Genomic DNA, 17409 nt, shown 5'->3' with positions numbered 1-17409 from the left:
TACACTGCAAAAAGGGAACTCAAAATAAGTGCAATTTTCTTGAAATGTTTGTATTTTTCCTTGATTTGAGCAGGTGAATATGACTATTTGACAATGGAATAAGATTTTTGCACTTTAAATAAGAACAATTCATCTCCATCGTCTTATTTCAAGTGCAGGATGTCTAATTATCTTATTTTAGGGATAAAAATACTCATTCTGTTGGCAAATACTGTTAGTCAGCTGTTCAAATCAAGGAAAATGTACTAATTTTAAGAACATTTTACTTACTTTTAGTTCCCTTTTTGAAGTGTTGGGCTGTCCTGTGAACTTTACATCGTTTTTTTTTTGTTTTGTTTTTAGAGAAAAAAACTTTTCTTTTTTTTTTTTTACCCCGCTAAGCTTTTATTTCAGGCATTTTCCACAGTGTCATTTTGGGTGAGAGATAAAGACACAAATCCTCTTGCAGGACCAGACATCCAAACTCTACTGAGAAGTGTTCACACTGTATTAACTCTAATTAACTCCTCTTGTTGGGATTAGAGTCGTTTTTTTTTCCCTTTCCTAAATCCTCTCACATACTTGTTGAAAATGAATTTCGCGCTCATAAATCAGCAGAGTTCTCTGGCAGTCTGTGGTTGAGCAAGATGGCCTATAGAATGGCCCACTTACCTGATTATATTTAGGTCTCTACAGATTCATATTAAACTGCAGTACCTGATTGTGCCGACTGCTTGTCCAAACCTCTCTTTGCCTGCTTTCAGAGGATGGAGGAGGTCCGTTTACTACATAAACCAGGAATTGAAGTGTTCAGTTTTATTAATTGTTAAGGTGCTTAGATGCCACAGTAAAAAAAAAAAAAAGTTTAAAACAACAAACTTCAGCTGCTGATCTATACTATATTACCTAAGTATTTGATAACCTGAGCAAATCATTGAATTCAGGTGTTCAGATCACTTCACCAGGGAGATTAAGTACCTGGGGAGTACAGACTGTTTCTACTGGGTCGTGCTCAGGAACTCAGTGACTTTAATGTGGAACCGTGATGCCTCCTCTGGGTTCCTCGTTACCAAATAACCAGAATTCACCTTGGATTGGAAACAACTGACAAAGCCCCGATCCCTGAAGTCCAGGGATTTTGTTGTCCTAAAGCCACTTTGTAGCCAATTTGGTGGTAAGATTCGGATCTTCGTCCATATAGAAGATCCGTTTATGCCCAAGCTTTAACATCTTCACTGATTTGTTTTTGTTTTTTGAGATTTTGCTTGAATGTTTCAACATAATCCTCATTCCTCGTGTGTTTTGTGAAGTGCACCAGTCCCTCCTGCAGCAAGACCCTGATGTAACGTGACGTTAATGGTGTGTTTCTTACACACTGCAAAAAAAGAACTAAAAATTAGTGAAATTTTCTTGAAATCATTGTAATTTTCCTTGATTAGAGCAGGTAAATAAGACTATTTGCCAATGGAATAAGATTTTTGCACTTAAAATAGGAACAATTCATCTCCATCGTCTTATTTTAAGTGCAGGATGTCTAATTATGTTATTTTAGAGATGAATTGTTCCTGTTTTAAGTGCAAAAGTCTCATTCTATTGGCAAATAGTCTTATCTACCTGCTCAAATCAAGGTAAAATACACTCATTTCAAGAAAGTTTTACTTATTTTTAGTTCCCTTTTTGCAGTGCAGAAACTGTTTGAGTAGATCAGGTTTCCCAAAGTGGAGGTCAGGACCTAGCCCATAATTAATTTGCTTTAATCTACAATGGCCGAACTCACAATTATTATATTTGTGGGAAGATAAGAGAATAAAGTCACACAATGTTTTGCACCAATGTTTCAAAGTCCTGACACTGATAATAATTTGATGCCAATTTGCTAAAAACATTTAGTATTTCCTTATTTGTGAAAATTGAGTATCACTTTACAAGATGCTCAAGATTCCTAATTTTAACACAGGGGGAAGATTGCACTTTTTTGTAAGAGTTTTCATAAAATTACTACTTTATTCTCACAATTTTGTGACTTTATTGTAGTAATTTCTAGTAAAGGGGGGGGAAAATGCCCCCTCACCATGCTAAAAGGGAGTCGCTGGTCTCTGGCGCAGTTATTTTGGGGCTGAGAAGTTTGGGAACCCCTGAAATAGATGAACGCTACACCTTCAGGTTTCTGGAAATTTTACCCACGGCTGAAGCTGACCTGTGAGGCTCCACTGTTCTCTTCCTGATATTTATGCTGTTTTTTTTTTATTATTATTATTATTTGTATCCGATTTTCCATAAGGAAGCAGTGCTTTGAGATGTTGCCTTAAGAAGAAAACAAAATCCACAGGTTTACTTAAATGTTGGTGATATAATGACATCATCATCTGGGTTTCCCAGGTTGTTTAAAGGTATGGTAATCTAAGTGTATGTAAAAATCTGAAGAAAGTAAAAAAAAAAAAAAAACATGAAAATCACTATTATTTGTCCAGAATTCAGAAAATCTGGGAAAAAAAGCATTTTTGTGATGCTAACTGATCTAAAACAGGAAAAATGTCTGATTTAACGTCTGCTGGTGAGGAAAGAATGTTTGTTTTTATACAGCGACTGTAAAAATCTGTTTTTCCTGTTGGAAATGATGGCAAAACGTGTACAGGTACCTGTACACGCGTCTAAAATGCAATCAGGAGAATTTCCTAGTGCTGTTTTGTAAGCGGTCGTTCTGGTATTGACCTTCTTGTGTTTCCCTGCGTCTCTGAACAGAGGACGGACCCGCAGCTCCTGGCCCAGTTCTACTACGCCGACGAAGAGCTCAACCAGGTGGCCACAGAGCTGGACAGCCTGGACGGCAGGAAGGACCCTCAGAGATGCACGCTGCTGGTCAACCAGTTCCGGTCCTGCCAGGTCAGTGCGGGCGGCAAACGGCGTCCTCGTCTTCCTCTGCCTCCCCCACAGCGAGGCGTAAAAATAGGCTTTAAGTGGAGCAAAGCTGGCGTGGCGATAAATTAACGCTCAGCCTGTTTCGTTCTGAGCCATTTGAAAACTTTCTACATTCACACGATCACACAGAGACGGTTTGTTCATCAGGGCGATTGGGCGACGCGCTACCAAAGAGAGAAAGAGAGAGGAGGGAATTTATAAGTTAAATCAATCAATCTGCGTTAAATGTTACGTTGAGTACGTCGCCTCCTGTGATCGCCATGATCTCTCTCATAGAAGTTCACGTTAAGAACGTTTTTTTCAATACGCAGGCTCCGCAATGCATTCTCTATGGCTTCCAGGAGTGCTTGCACTAACGTATTTACGTCATACAGTACGTAGATCTGCTGGATTACTGTCAGGTGTGAGAAGAAGAATGTCCGAGTATGAATAAAGTTTGATATTAAAAAAAAAGTGTGAGAAATGTACCTGAGCATTTAAAACCACACCTACAGCAGCAATAGAAGTAGAAATGGGAGAAATGCCATTAGATTTAAGAAGAACAAAACTAGAAATAAATTATTGGCTGAATTTAAAAGGTAAAAACTCAGATCATCCAACTTGGGAAATTTTTAATCCATGTTGGGGAAAAAGAAAAGAAAGAAATGAAGAGTTTTGGATGGACAATTGAAAATAAAATAAAAGAATTTAAAATAAATGATTTAGAAATGACTTAAACAACACCAATATGAATTATACCACCATTGATTTTACCAGAAGCGACAGTAGATATGACAATAATGGAAAAGAAACAAGATAAATCCTACATTGTAGATAGTTATTCAGTACAGTTACATCTAAATATTATCAATATATTAAAATGTATGCAGATGCATCAAAAATAAATGAAAAAATAGGAATAGCATTTGTACACTGCAAAAATAAAACTCTAAATAAGAAATTATTTCTTGAAATGAGAGAATCTTTCCTTAATTTGAGCAGGTAAATAAGATTGTTTGCCAATGGAATAAGATTTTTGAACTTAAAATAGGAACAACTCATCTCCATTATCTTATTTCAAGTGAAGTATATCTAATTATCTTATTTTAGGGGTAAAAATACTAATTCCATTGGCAAATAATCTTATTTACCTGCTCAAATCAAGGACAAATACATTCATTTCAAGAATTTTTTTCTTATTTCTAGTTCTCTTTTTGCAGTGTAGTACCAGAATTCAATATAAGAATGGGAAAACGAATTGCAGACAGATTATCAGTATACACAGGAGAAATGTTGGCAAAATTAGCTTTACAATGGGTAGAAGACATAAAAAAAAATGGCAAAAAAGGTGGGATGAAGAAAAAACAGGTAGATGGTTTTATAAAATTCAAAAAAACAGTAAGAGAAAGAAGAAATGGAAGACGAAATAGAAAAGAGGAGAGGGTGATAACAAGATGAATGATTTCATAGCCACAGATTTTATTCAGTCTATCAGGCCGAAGCTGCAGAGTTAAATCGTGGTAAAGCGTTAAACTGGTGGAAAGCGAGTCGTAGCAGCCATGCTGCAGGATTGGCAGCGACGTGGAGGCTGTGAGGGAGGTTTTCCATGCGGCTTGTTGTGCCTGAGTCTCCTTCCCTCCCACCAGCAGGGCTCAGGGGGGAAACCACTTAATAAGGTCAACACCTGATCCCCCCACTGCTCTGTTTCCGTCACTCTGCTGAGCCGTCACCTTGTTTGGCTTTAGTCACTTTAATGTTTTATTTGATAACTTGTGAGTGAGCAACCAAATTAAATCAGCCGTTTATGCGTTCCACCTACACGTTGCGGTTGGTCAAATATTACACATCATTTCTAACGACCTAAAGTTCAGAAAGCAGCCTTTATACACTGCAAAAACGGAACTAAAAGTAAGTAAAATGTTCTTAAAATTAGTGCATTTGTCCTTGATTTGAGCAGGTAAAAAAGATGATTTGGCAATGGAATAAGATTTTTGCACTTAACATAGGAACAACTCATCTCTATCATCTTATTTCAAGTGAAGGATGTCTAATTATCTTATTTTAGGGGTCAAAATACTCACTCCATTGGCAGTGAGTATTTTACTTTTAGTTCCGTTTTTGCAGTGTAAGGATTGGGTTTATCAGAGGGTTTCAGTCAGGCAAATATGATGCCGCCTGCTCTCTGTTTCCAGCCATAAAACATATGAAGTATGTAGATTCACTGTGTGCTAAAAGTCTCTTATTTCTTTTTATTTTGCCTTCAAGGCGACAGACTTTCTGATTGGTTTTAAAGTAGGCAGTAGGTGATAACTTCTGAAGATGCCAAATTATAACCACAGTCTCAAAGTACTCTGTAGCGGTAAGAGGTGAGTTTAAACTAAATTAATGTATAGAAATAAGCAATAATATCACAATTTAAATAATCTATCAAAAGTGGATTGATTATCATCACACACTGTTTTATGCAACCTATTTTTAGATACAGAACACACAAACACTGAATGCAGAATAAACCCTTTTATTCAACCAACTTTTTACCAAAGCAGCAAGTTTTTAAAAAAGTAAAAAGAAGGTAAAGGGAAAAAAAGAGAAAAAAAGGAAAAGAAAAGAAGAAAAAAAGGGAAAAAAAGAGAGAAAAAAAAAGTAAAAAGAACTCATGCTCTCTGAACTCTTTGAAGGGGCGGAGCTTAGGGAGCATTCCTGGGTCTGCGTTGTGATTGGTTGGAATATAACGACTGTAATATTAACCTACATGGCTAGAATGCAAAAGGAAGGAAAACTGTTGTTCTATTAAACTTTTTGTTGACCATTTTTTTTACTATCATCGATATACGTCTATCGATCAATATTTATGAATATTGATATTGCATTATCGTCCAGCCCTACCTCTACAGGCGTGGCTAAATAACGCTGGGTGAAAGAACGCTCCTCAGCTGGCTTGTCTGTGCTCCTCTGCAGGACAACGTGCTGAACATCATCAGTCAGATCATGGATGAATGTATCCCCAACGACCGGGCCAACCGAGACTTCTGCGTCAAGTTCCCCGAGGAGATCCGTCACGACAACTTGGCGGGACAGCTGTGGTTTGGAGCCGAGGTAGGTCGTCCCCGCCCGTCCCAACGGGACGAAAACAGCCCGCAGTTTAATACCCGATCAGGTGGAGCTGACATTCATGGCTATGAACCGCTTCCTGTCCAGTGTCTGGCCGCAGGCTCCATCATCATGAACAGGGAGATAGAGAGCATCGCCATGAGACCCCTGGCCAAAGACCTGACCCGCAGCCTGGAAGAAGTGCGCAGCATCACCAGAGACCAGGCGCTGCGAGACCTCAACCTGTACACGGATCGCATGAAGGACGCGCTACGACATTTCGACAGCCTTTTCGCTGAGTTTGAGCTCAGGTGAACTAGAAATCGGGAAATAATTTAGAGTTAACAGGCATAACATTATGACCACCGTCCTTTTGCTGACAAAAACGTCTCTAAGGCTACGTTCACTCTGCAGGTGACCCAATTCTGATTTTTTTTGCCCATATGCGACCTGGATCTGATCTTTTTATGACAGTCTGAACAACACAGAACGGATTTTTTCAAATGTGACCCAGGCCGCTTGGATATGTGGTCCTGAATCCGATACGTATCTGATCTTTTCAATGCGACCTGTGTCTGTATGGCCGGGTCGCATTTATCTGACCTGTACGTCACTGATACTCGACAAACGTCACTAATCTGCGTCCTGCTATGCAGGAAGAAAGACGACACCTATAGCGGACTACAATGAGGAGAGCAGTCAATGGATGGAAAGCTCCAGTTAGAAAATAAATTAATGACCGCAAAATGCGCGGCAGCACTGCAAAAACGAAACTTAAAATAAGTAAAACGTTCTTAAAATGAGTGTGTTTGTCCTTGATTTGAGCAGGTAAATAACATGATTTGCCAATTGAATAAGATTTTTGCACTTAAAATAGGAACAACTCATCTCCATCATCTTATTTCAAGTGCAGGATGTCTAATTATGTTATTTTAGGGATCAAAATACTCATCCCATTGGCAAAAGAACTTATTTACCTGCTCAAATCAAGGACAAATACACTAACTTTAAGAACATTTTACTTATTTTTAGATCCGTTTTTGCAGTGAGCATTATAATCCATGTTTACTTCCGCAAACACTGAGGACGCTCGCTACGTATGACGTCATCGCGTCCTCGAGTGCGCATGCGGGACACTTAGGTTGAACCACTGAGCTATATTATACACTGGAGTGCTGATTTTGCCAAAAAACTGAAGTCACTGGCCGCCATCTTGCTCCTCCCTACTCTAACAGAATCCCACAGGATTTGGTTGCAACAACAAGCAGTTTTCTGGCTGAGTGAAAACGTTTCACAGGTAATTCTACAGTCAGTGGATGTACTAACACTATCAACTTCTAGGAAATTAGGTGCTAAAATATTTTACATGTTATTCATATTAAATATATATATATTATATAAGTGTGTATATGTATATATATATATGTATACATATATGTAAATATATGTTTTTGTATATTGTTAATTATATATTTATAAATCTTATATATGTATATTTAAATTAATAAAATGTAAAAGATTTCAGCACATGACTTTCTCAGTACTTTTTAGAACATAACATAAAGTATATGGCATTTGACATTTTAAAAGTTTTAAGCCCCCCCTGAACATGAGAAAATCCTTGTTATTCGATGCTGTAGCGCACATATTCCCTAGTTACTGGGAGAAAATAGGGAGTACCAATATGGCGGCTGGTGGCTTCAAAGCGACTCGTTCTAACAGCGGGCGATTAGCACTTCAGTGTATAATATAGCTCAGTGGGTTGAATGCATTCAGTTCACACAGGAGATCACATACAAGTAGCATATATTTAGAAATGTGAACGGACACGCAAAAAAATCTGATTTCACAAAAAAAAAATTGGAATTGAGCATTAAAGTGTGAACGTAGCCTAACTCGCCAAGGCATGGGTCCCACTCGACCACTGAAGGTGAGCAGAGTTAGATTTTAGCTGCAGATCCCTCAAGTCCTGGAATTTGTGAGGATGGGTTCCCACAAGTTCAGACCAGAACATCCACAAATGCTTGACTGGATCAAGATCTAGTGAATTTTGAGGTTAACGCCTCAAACTCTTTGTTGTGCTCCGTGAACCATCTTTGCTTTGTGGAGGGAAGGATTATCCTGCTGCTCAGGAAACACTGCTTCCATTAAATTGTGTGTGGCTTTTTTTTTTTTTTTTTCTGCATCAATGCTTAGCTGAGGGTTGCTTTTTGCACAGTGGGAAGAGTTTTCATCTCGCTGTTGGCGGTTCGATTCTCGCTTCCCCTCGCCGCATGTTTATGTGCCCTTTAGCACGAATCTTAACCTAGTTATACCCAGCTGTGAGTAAATGAGTGCTAGAATGTTTGGGTGTATGCGACTTTTGGTGTCAAAGAGCTTTGATTCATCAGCATTTCTGGAAAAGCGCTGAAACATGTTCAGTCTGTTTATTATTTAAGTGTTAAATTATCCAGTTGTGACACTTTTTTTACCCAGTGTTGCAGCTCTCAGCGGTGATTTAGGGTTAGACTGGTCTGCAGCCATGAGCTCTGATTAACCTGTGATGCACCCTGTGTTCTGGCACCTTTACGATCAGAACGAGCATCACACTGCAAAAACGACACTAAAATTAAGTAGAATTTTCTTAAACTGAGTGCATTTGTCCTTGATTTGAGCAGGCAAATAAGATGATTTGCCAATGGAATAAGATTTTTTGCACTTAATATAGGAACAACTCATCTCCGTCATCTTATTTGAAGTGCAGTTTATCTAATTATCTTATTTTAGGGATCAAAATACTCGTTCCATTGGCAGATCATCTTATTTGCGTGCTCAACTCAAGGACAAATGCACTAAGTTCAAGAAAAATGTGACTTATTTTTAGTTCTGTTTTTGCAGTGCAGCTACTTCAGTAGTTTCACTCCCCACAGGCGTCAGCCAGCCTGTAGCCGCTTTCATCCACGGACCATTTTTTTTATACGCTGACCCCTGCAAACCGGAAGCAGACGAGAGCTGCAGGTCTGGAGACGGTCCGACCCAGCCGTCAGTGGTCATAATGTTATGCCTGATCAGTTTCTATCACCCTTCACCGCTCAGGATCAGAACAGAAGGAACCTTTTGCCGAACGTTTTTTTTTTATCTTCTCCCGTCTCAGCTACGTGTCAGCCATGGTGCCTGTGAAAAGTCCCAAAGAATACGACGTGCAGCAGGAGGTGATTGTCCTCTTCTGTGAAACCGTCGAAAGGTGAGTTTCCAGTTGAGACAATAATAAACTGCAGTGTCAGAATGCGGAGATGTTGTGATCCGGTTTCCTGTCTCCGTCCCCCGTCCCCCCCAGGGCGCTCCGGCTAGGCTACCTCACGCAGGACATGATCGACGACTACGAACCTGCGCTGATGTTTACGATTCCCAGACTGGCCATTGTTTGGTAAGTGTTGCCGTTTCCCCGCCGCTCTTTTTTTCCACCCGGTGCCTCCTTCGCCTCACGGGATGCTTCTGTATCTCAGAGAATAGACTTTAAAATACTTCTGTTAGTCTATAAATCCCTGAATGGCTTAGCTCCTAAATATATCACAGACTTGTTATCGGTGTATAAACCATCCAGACCATTAAGGTCTTCTGGCTCCAGCCTGCTCTGCACACTGCAAAAAGGGACCTAAAAACAAGTAAAATGTTCTTAAAGTTAGTCTATTTGTCCTCGATTTGAGCCAGTAAATAAGATTATCCGCCAATGGAATGAGTATCTTTACCCCTAAAATAAGATAATTAGACATCCAGCACTTGAAATAAGATGATGGAGATGAATTGTTCCTATTTTAAGAGGAAAAATCTTATTCCATTGGCAAATAGCCTTATTTACCTACTCAAATCAAGGACAAATACACTTATTTTAAGAAAATTTAACTTGTTTTTAATTCTGTTTTTGCAGTGCAGAACCAAAACCAGAACCAGAACTAAACATGGAGAAGCATCATTTAGTTCCTATGCTCCACTTATCTGGAACAAACTTCCAGAAAATTGTAAAGGTGCGGAAAGCCTGAGTTCCTTTAAATCAAGATTAAAAACACATTTGTTTAGGATTGCCTTCAACTGTTCTAGTTAACTGAATCACCACTTCTTTGTTCTAATTTATATCTACATTTTATTCCTACTTGCTTTTATTCTGTTTTAATTTGCTATATTTTAATCATGTAAAGCACTTTGCATTGTCCCTGTACTGAATTGTGCTATATAAATAAATTTGCCTTGCCTTGCCTTGCCTTCTCCTGGTTCCAGCGGGCTGGTCGTGTATCCCGAGGGTCCTATCAACCTCGACCGGAAATCTGAGGACATGTCGGAGCTCTTCAGGCCTTTTCGCACTTTACTAAAGAAAATCAGGTAAATCCGTGAAGAGGTCGACTCTGAGGATCAACGTCTTTTTGGCCACGGCGCTTTAAACTCGTTGTGGTTTTTTTTCTGCAGAGATCTCCTGCAGACTCTGACGGAGGAGGAGCTGCTGACGCTGGAGAAGAACCTGTGCATCTCTCAGGACGGAGAGCTGCCGACAGGCCAGGTTCTGGCCTCCAACGGCCTCCCGCCTCCCATCCAGGAGAATCCGCCTCCCTGCTGCCTCGCCGACGACGCCTCCGAGGGGCAGGGCGGCGGGGGGGAGGACCCGCTCCCCGTGTTTGTCTGTCCCGATCCGGGGGAGGAGTTGGCAGAGGTGGAAAGAGGTTGGGAGGAGGTGGAGACCCAAAACGGCGAGGAGGAGCAGGAGCAGGGCCTGCTCTGTGAGGAGGCGGAGGAGGCTGAGCTGGCGTGCTCCATGCAGTACGACGAGGAGGAACTGGAGCAGCTCAACATGATGGTGTACCGAGTGGGAGACGAAATGTCCACTCTGCTGTCCCCTCCCAGCCAGGGCCAGTCCCCGGCCCATCGTCCCGGCTCCAGCGGGGCTCCCAGCACCGAAGCCTCCCCGCGCAGGCTGCGGGTGAGCCAGGGAAGGACAGGCGTCTACGTGGAGGAGGAGGATCGGGTTTTCTTCATGGAGGACCTCGACGCGGCAGGAGACGGCCTCGGCAGCGTCTCCAGAGAGGCCTGCGGCTGCGTCGTCCCTCCCTCTAAAGGTTCCACGCCTCCCCTGCAGCAGAAACCTGGACCCCGACCCGCTTCTGCCGTCAACGGGTGGAGCTCCGACACCACATCGGAGCAGCCTTGTCCACAGCCACGCAGCCTGAACGGCACCTGTCCCGTGGCAAAGCGCCCCCTCTGCGGCCCCGCCCCCGGCTCCGAGGCGCTGCCTTACAGCAACGGCTGGGACCGGGGGCTGGAGGGCACGGCGGCGGAAACGGCGGAGGTCATCGCCCACCGCATGGGAGGCATGAAGCTGTCCGCCACTGTCATCTTCAACCCTCGCTCGCCCAGCCTGACGGAGCTGGCCGTGGACAAGCTGCTGCTGCCGCGGCCCGCCCCGTCCGAGATGGAGCCCTGCGGCCCCCTAGTGGCCACCCACTGTCTGCTGAACTCCTGCGTCTGCTGCGGGAGCTGCGAGGACGCGCACGACGACGGCGGCGTCGTCGCGGCCGACACGGCCGGACTGGAGCTGGGCCTGGCTCTGGGTCTGGACAAACACGGCAAGACGCCGGCCTCCAGCGCCGTCATCCAGTCCGCCGCCTGCCAGCTGCCTCCCCGCGGCCCCCAGCGGTTCAGAAAGGCCGAGGGGGCCCAGCAGACTCCCCCGTCCTCCCGTTGCTCCGCGGAGCCGCAGGCGGAGGACTCGGAGGCGCTGCTGTGCGAGACGTGCCTGGTGGCCCCAGGACGGGGGCGTCTTCCTCAGGGCTGCAGCTCCACGTGCAACCGCCAACCGGGCCCCGACAGGAGGCAGCAAGCCAGCGGGGGCCAGCAGACGGATAAAGACGGGGACAATGACGGGCTGGAAAACAAGGACTTTACGGTGGACCTGAGAGAGGACGGCAGGAGATGCTCCAGGTTTGTTCCAGCAGGACGATCAGGCTCTTCTCATTAACACGCCGTCACATTTTCCTTTGCTTTATCTTTTTTCTGTTACTTTACACTGCAAAAACAGAACTAAAAATAAGTAACATTTTCTTAAAATCAGTGTATCTGTCCTTGATTTGAGCAGGTAAATAAGATGATTTGCCAATGGAATAAGATTTTTCCACTTAAAGTAGGAACAATTCATCTCCATGATCTTATTTCAAGTGCAGAATGTCTAATTATCTTATTTTAGGAGTAAAAATACTCATTCCATTGGCAAATAATCTTATTTACCTGCTCAAATCAAGGACGAATAGACTAACTTTAAGAACATTTCACTTGTTTTAGATCCGTTTTTGCAGTGTAGTTTCGATTTATTGTGTACCTTCATTCATTTGGTATCATTTGCATCCCTCTTTATTTCTGTTGTTCTTTTGTTTTTGTTTTTGTTGGTTTTTAGTTTTCAGAAGTCCCCCCTCAGCTCTGTGTCAGGTAGTGACTGCGACAGTGTGTCGGTCACCACATATAGTCTGTCGAGCAGTGCTTACTCCCCAAGGTAACGAAACCCTGGCAACAACAAAAAAAATGTGTCTTCACTGGAAAAACGTGAACTACAAGTAAATCAAATTTTCTAGAAATTTGTATATTTTTCATTGATTTGAGCGGGTAAATAAGACCATTTGCCAATGGGATTAGTAGTTCTACCCCTAAAATAAGATAATTAGATATTCTGCACTTGAAAAATGATGATGGAGATGAATTTTGCCTACTTCAAGTGCAAAAATCTTATTTCATTGGCAAATAATCATATTTACCTGCTCAAATCAAGAAAAAATGCACTAATTTCAAGAAAAATGTACTTAATTTTAGTTCCCTTTTCGCAGTGTTTCTGTCAAATTTAATCCACCCCACACTGCAAAAACGGAACTAAACATAAGTAATATTTTCTTAAAATCAGTGTATCTGTCCTTGATTAGAGCGGGTAAATAAGATGATCTGCCAACGGAATAAGATTTTTGCATTTAAAATAGGAACAACTCATCTCCATCATCTTATTTCAAGTGCAGGATGTCTATTTATCTTATTTTAGGGGTCAAAATACTTATTCCATTGGCAGATAATCTTATTTACTTGCTCAAATCTAGGACAAAAACACAAACTTTAAGAACATTTTACTTATTTTTAGATCCGTTTTTGCAGTGCATAAAAGATTTCGACATATTTAGTTCAGTTTGAGCAAATGCAGATGTCAAAGCTACACTGCAAAAACGGATCTAAAAATAAGTAAAATGTTCTTATAGTTAGTATATTTGTTCTTGATTTGAGCAGGTAAATAATATCATTTGCCAATGGAATGAGTATTTTGACCCCTAAAATAAGATAATTAGACATCCTGCACTTGAAATAAGAGTTGTTCCTTTTTTAAGTGCAAAATTCTCATTCCATTGGCAGATAAACTTATTTACCTGCTCAAATCAAGGACAGATACACTCATTTTAAGAACATTTTACTTATTTTAAGTTCTGTTTTTGCAGTGTAAGCAGAAGGCAACGTTTCTGCAGGACTGCATCATTCCTCAGATTTTCACACTCGATGTTTTTGTTTCCCCCGCTTAGCCCCGTCAGCAGCCTGACGCCGAGCTCGGGGACTTCGGAGGACCTGGACCGGCAGGAGATCAGGCTGGCCCTGCAGGACGCCAGGGTGGCGGCGAGGAACAAGATCCGCTCCCGGTTTCACAGCAGCAGCGACCTCATCCACCGCCTCTTTGTTTGCATCTCAGGTAACGGCTCCCCCTCACCGAAATGAACGCGTCTCTGGGTCAAACATGTTAACGCCGCGCTTCTGTCTGACGCAGGTGTTGCTGATCAGCTGCAGACCAACTATGCCAGTGACCTCCGGAGCATCCTGAAGACTCTCTTTGAAGTTATGGCGACAAAGTGCGAGCAAGGGGACAACGACAAGCAAAAAATAGGTGAGTTAATGCGTCTTATTAAGTTTGGGAATTTCACAAATAGTGCTTTTTGGTAATGTTTAAGTCTCTAAGCTCTGACGAAACAAAGTTCACTTTTTAAATGCTTACTTCATTCATTAAGGGGAAAATACTCACCAATTATCAATTAACTACATTTTTGGAAAGCTGAGTGTAATTTCACAACCCCCACCCTGGCGTCTGGCAGACCTGTAGAATCACGAAATAACGTAAATACACTGCAAAAACGGAACTTAAAATAAGTAAAATGTTCTAAAAATATGTGTATTTATCCTTGATTTGAGCAGGTAAATAAGATGATTTGCCAATGGAATGAGATTTTTGCACTTTAAACAGGAACAACTCATCTCCATCATCTTATTTCAAGTGCAGGATGTCTAATTATCTTATATTAGGGGTCAAAACACTCATTCAATTTGCAGATAATCTTATTTACTTGCTTAAATCAAGGACAAATACACTAACTTTAAGAACATATTACTTATTTTTAGATCCGTTTTGCAGTGTAGAACCTGACTAACAACACGAAGGAGGCAAAACAAGGTAAGATTTTCTTGAAATTTGTGTATTTGTCCTTGATTTTAGCAAGTAAATAAGATTATCTGCCAATTGAATGAGTATGTTGAACCCCTACAATAAGATAATTAGATAAACTGCACTTGAAATAATATTATGGAGATGAGTTGTTCCTATTTTAAGTCCAGAAATCTTATTCCATTGGCAGATAATCTTATTTACCTGCTCAAATATAGGACAAAGACACTAATTTAAAGAAAATTTAGCTTACATTTAGTTCCTTTCTTGCAATCGGAAGAAGTTGAAGAACAGATGAGAAACGGTTATTGCTATCAATCCGTCTGAAAAGGGTCACAAAGTAATTTCTGAACCACATCGAGAACCATAATCCACAAATGGATAAAATAACGTGAAACATGAAATGGCTTAAAGGACAGCTACCTCTTCACAGCATTGCAATTTCCATTTAACTGCAAGGAAATTGAAGGAGAGCTTATTTTAAAACCTGATTCATGTAGTTTTTCAGAAAATTAGCTCTGCTGGCAAAGATCAGACAATTAAGATTTATTTACTCGTAAAATCAGAATCTCAGTTTCTCAGTCGGTGGTTTCATCGTTTTTATTTATTTTTTTCTCCCAGTGACTACGCCTCCTTCATCCACAACTAACAAAGTGCAATGCACTGCAAAAACGGATCTAAAAATAAGAAAAAATTTTGTCCTTGATTTGAGCAGGTAAATAAGATGATCTGCCAATGGAATGAGTATTTTGACCCCTAAATTAAGATAATTAGAAATTGTACACTTGAAATAAGATGATGGTGATGAATTGTTCCTATTTTAAGTGCAAAAATCTTATTCTATTGGCAGATCACCTTATTTACCTGCTCAAATCAAGGACAGATAAACCAATTTTCAGAAAATTTTACTTATTTTTAGTTCCGTTTTTGCAGTGTGGTTAAAATGTTCTCCTCCTGTGATGCCCAGTAGGCCCTGTTCTGCGCAGTGCGGCGCTGGAGGACTGCGCTCTCTGTCAGGAAACCATTTCATCATCAGAACTGGCAGCCAAAGCACGGGAGGGACAGTTCGAAGGTCAGCAGATCCTCAGACGCTCCTTCCTCCTCCTCCTCTTCCTCTCTCTGCAAACGTGCAGCCACTGACAGTTCTGCTGCGTGTTTTCTCCCCCCATCCTTCTCCCTGCAGACCCTCCAGACTGGGTCCCTGACGATGCCTGCAACTCCTGCATCACCTGCAAGGCTCCCTTCACCGTCATCCGCAGGAAGCACCACTGCAGGAGCTGCGGAAAGGTTAGCGCTCCCTGTTACCAATGCCGCGCCGGCTCACACTGCAAAAACGGAGCTAAAACAAGTGAAATGTTCTTAAAGTTAGTCTATTCGTCCTTGATTTGAGCAGGTAAATAAGATTATTTGCCAATGGAATGAGTATTTTTACTCCTAAAATAAGATAATTAGACATCCTGCACTTGAAATAAGATCATGGAGATGAATTGTTCCTATTTTAAGTGCAAAAATCTTATTCCATTGGCAAATCATCTTATTTACCTGCTCAAATCAAGGACAGATACACTCATTTTAAGAAAATTTTACTTATTTTTAGTTCTGTTTTTGCAGTGTGTTACCAATGCCGCACCGGCTCACACTGCCAAAACGGAGCTAAAAATAAGTCAAATTGTCTTGAAATTAGTGCATTTATCCTTGATTTAAGCAGCTAAATAAGATTATTTGCCAATGGAATGAGTATTTTAACCCCTAAAATAAGATAATTACATATCCTGCACCTAAAATAAGATGATAGAGATGAGTTGTTCCTATTTCAAGTGGCAAAAAATCTCATTCCATTGGCAGATCATCTTATTTACCTGCTCAAATCAAGGACAAATGCACTAATTTCAAGAATATTTGACTTATTTTTAGTTTTCTTTTTGCAGTGCACGCGGGCCTTAATGCGTCCCGCGTCTCTAACTCGTCCCCCCCTCTCTCGCCTCAGATCTTCTGCTCCCGCTGCTCGTCTCACTCGGCTCCGTTGCCTCGGTACGGCCAGGTGAAGCCCGTCAGGGTCTGCACCCACTGCTACGTGTTTCATGTCACGCCTTTCTACAGCGACAAGCCCGCCGTCTGACCCCCCCCCCCCAGATCGGTACCAAAAGCACACGGTCTGCTCCAAGAACATATGCAATGGACAGATTCACTCCACAGCGCTCCAGGAAAAACAAAAAACAAACAAAAAAAATACCTTAAAAAGGTCATGATTGTACGTGCTGACCACAAGCTGCAGGGTAGGGGCGTTAAAGCGGCGCAGCAGAGAGCCGTTTATGGGAATGTTGGTGATCTGCAGGAGCCCGTCTGACAAGCCAGCGCCGTACGCTCTCTTTTTCCCCCTTTTGCGCGGGTGGGAATGACGAAGCTTGTCCGTCTGCTTCGGTGGGCTTCCGCGCGTCTGTCCCAGCGCTGCCACACCAGTTCAGATCAGTCAGAAGAATGTAAGTCCGACCGCCGTGTAAATAACGATGATTCTGTCTGTGAGCACTGGAGCCACTAAACAAACTCAGCAGGCTGAAGCTGAAACACAGGTATCTTTTGATATGAGCTTTGGGTTTTTGTTTTTTTAAGGTGATGAATGTCTAACTCTGTATCGGTTTGGGAGAGGAAGCATGGACCCTTAGTTTGCGTTGAGTTTGCTGTGTGGCTCAAAGTGCAGCAGAGACGCCGTCAGCCTTTAGTGCCCAGATGAAGCAGCGCAGGGACTGAGTTGCTCACTTTTCTTCGCTTCCTCAACAGCGTTTTTGTGCAATATTGTTGATTGCGATGCTTCTGCACACCGATGGGACAGGCCTCTTTGTTTTTTTTTTTTTTTTCTGAGGAGAACGTGGGGCTGGTTTTGTTCTTGGTACGTTTTCAGAAACAGTCGTGTTCAAAATAGCAGCAGCACCAACCCGTTCTCTCACGTCTCTTAGGAAGACGTC

At 41.9% G+C, this 17409-nt stretch overlaps 1 protein-coding gene across 3 annotated transcripts in view; it reads left to right on the top strand.

The window, feature by feature from the left end:
- The window catches only part of zfyve28 (zinc finger, FYVE domain containing 28), a 31976-nt gene extending 15320 nt beyond the window's left edge, over window positions 1-16656 (top strand). The window contains exons 2-14 of one of the 3 annotated variants that reach the window (XM_012864571.3): window positions 2722-2862; window positions 5836-5973; window positions 6076-6278; window positions 9101-9190; window positions 9284-9373; window positions 10222-10323; window positions 10408-11913; window positions 12383-12478; window positions 13539-13702; window positions 13778-13894; window positions 15417-15518; window positions 15630-15733; window positions 16434-16656. In XM_012864571.3, coding sequence (XP_012720025.2) covers window positions 2722-2862; window positions 5836-5973; window positions 6076-6278; window positions 9101-9190; window positions 9284-9373; window positions 10222-10323; window positions 10408-11913; window positions 12383-12478; window positions 13539-13702; window positions 13778-13894; window positions 15417-15518; window positions 15630-15733; window positions 16434-16565 — 2985 coding nt within the window. In that variant the 3' untranslated portion in view covers window positions 16566-16656. Of the gene's footprint in view, window positions 1-2721; window positions 2863-5835; window positions 5974-6075; window positions 6279-9100; window positions 9191-9283; window positions 9374-10221; window positions 10324-10407; window positions 11914-12382; window positions 12479-13538; window positions 13703-13777; window positions 13895-15413; window positions 15519-15629; window positions 15734-16433 lie in introns of all 3 variants that reach the window. The other 2 variants (XM_012864570.3, XM_012864573.3) reach the window with 2 other exon arrangements.
- The last annotated feature ends 753 nt before the right edge of the window (window positions 16657-17409 follow it).

Source organism: Fundulus heteroclitus, chromosome 19, assembly GCF_011125445.2.
Source record: "Fundulus heteroclitus isolate FHET01 chromosome 19, MU-UCD_Fhet_4.1, whole genome shotgun sequence".
NCBI classification, from domain to species: domain Eukaryota; kingdom Metazoa; phylum Chordata; class Actinopteri; order Cyprinodontiformes; family Fundulidae; genus Fundulus; species Fundulus heteroclitus.
This window is presented reverse-complemented; position numbering and strand designations above follow the sequence as displayed.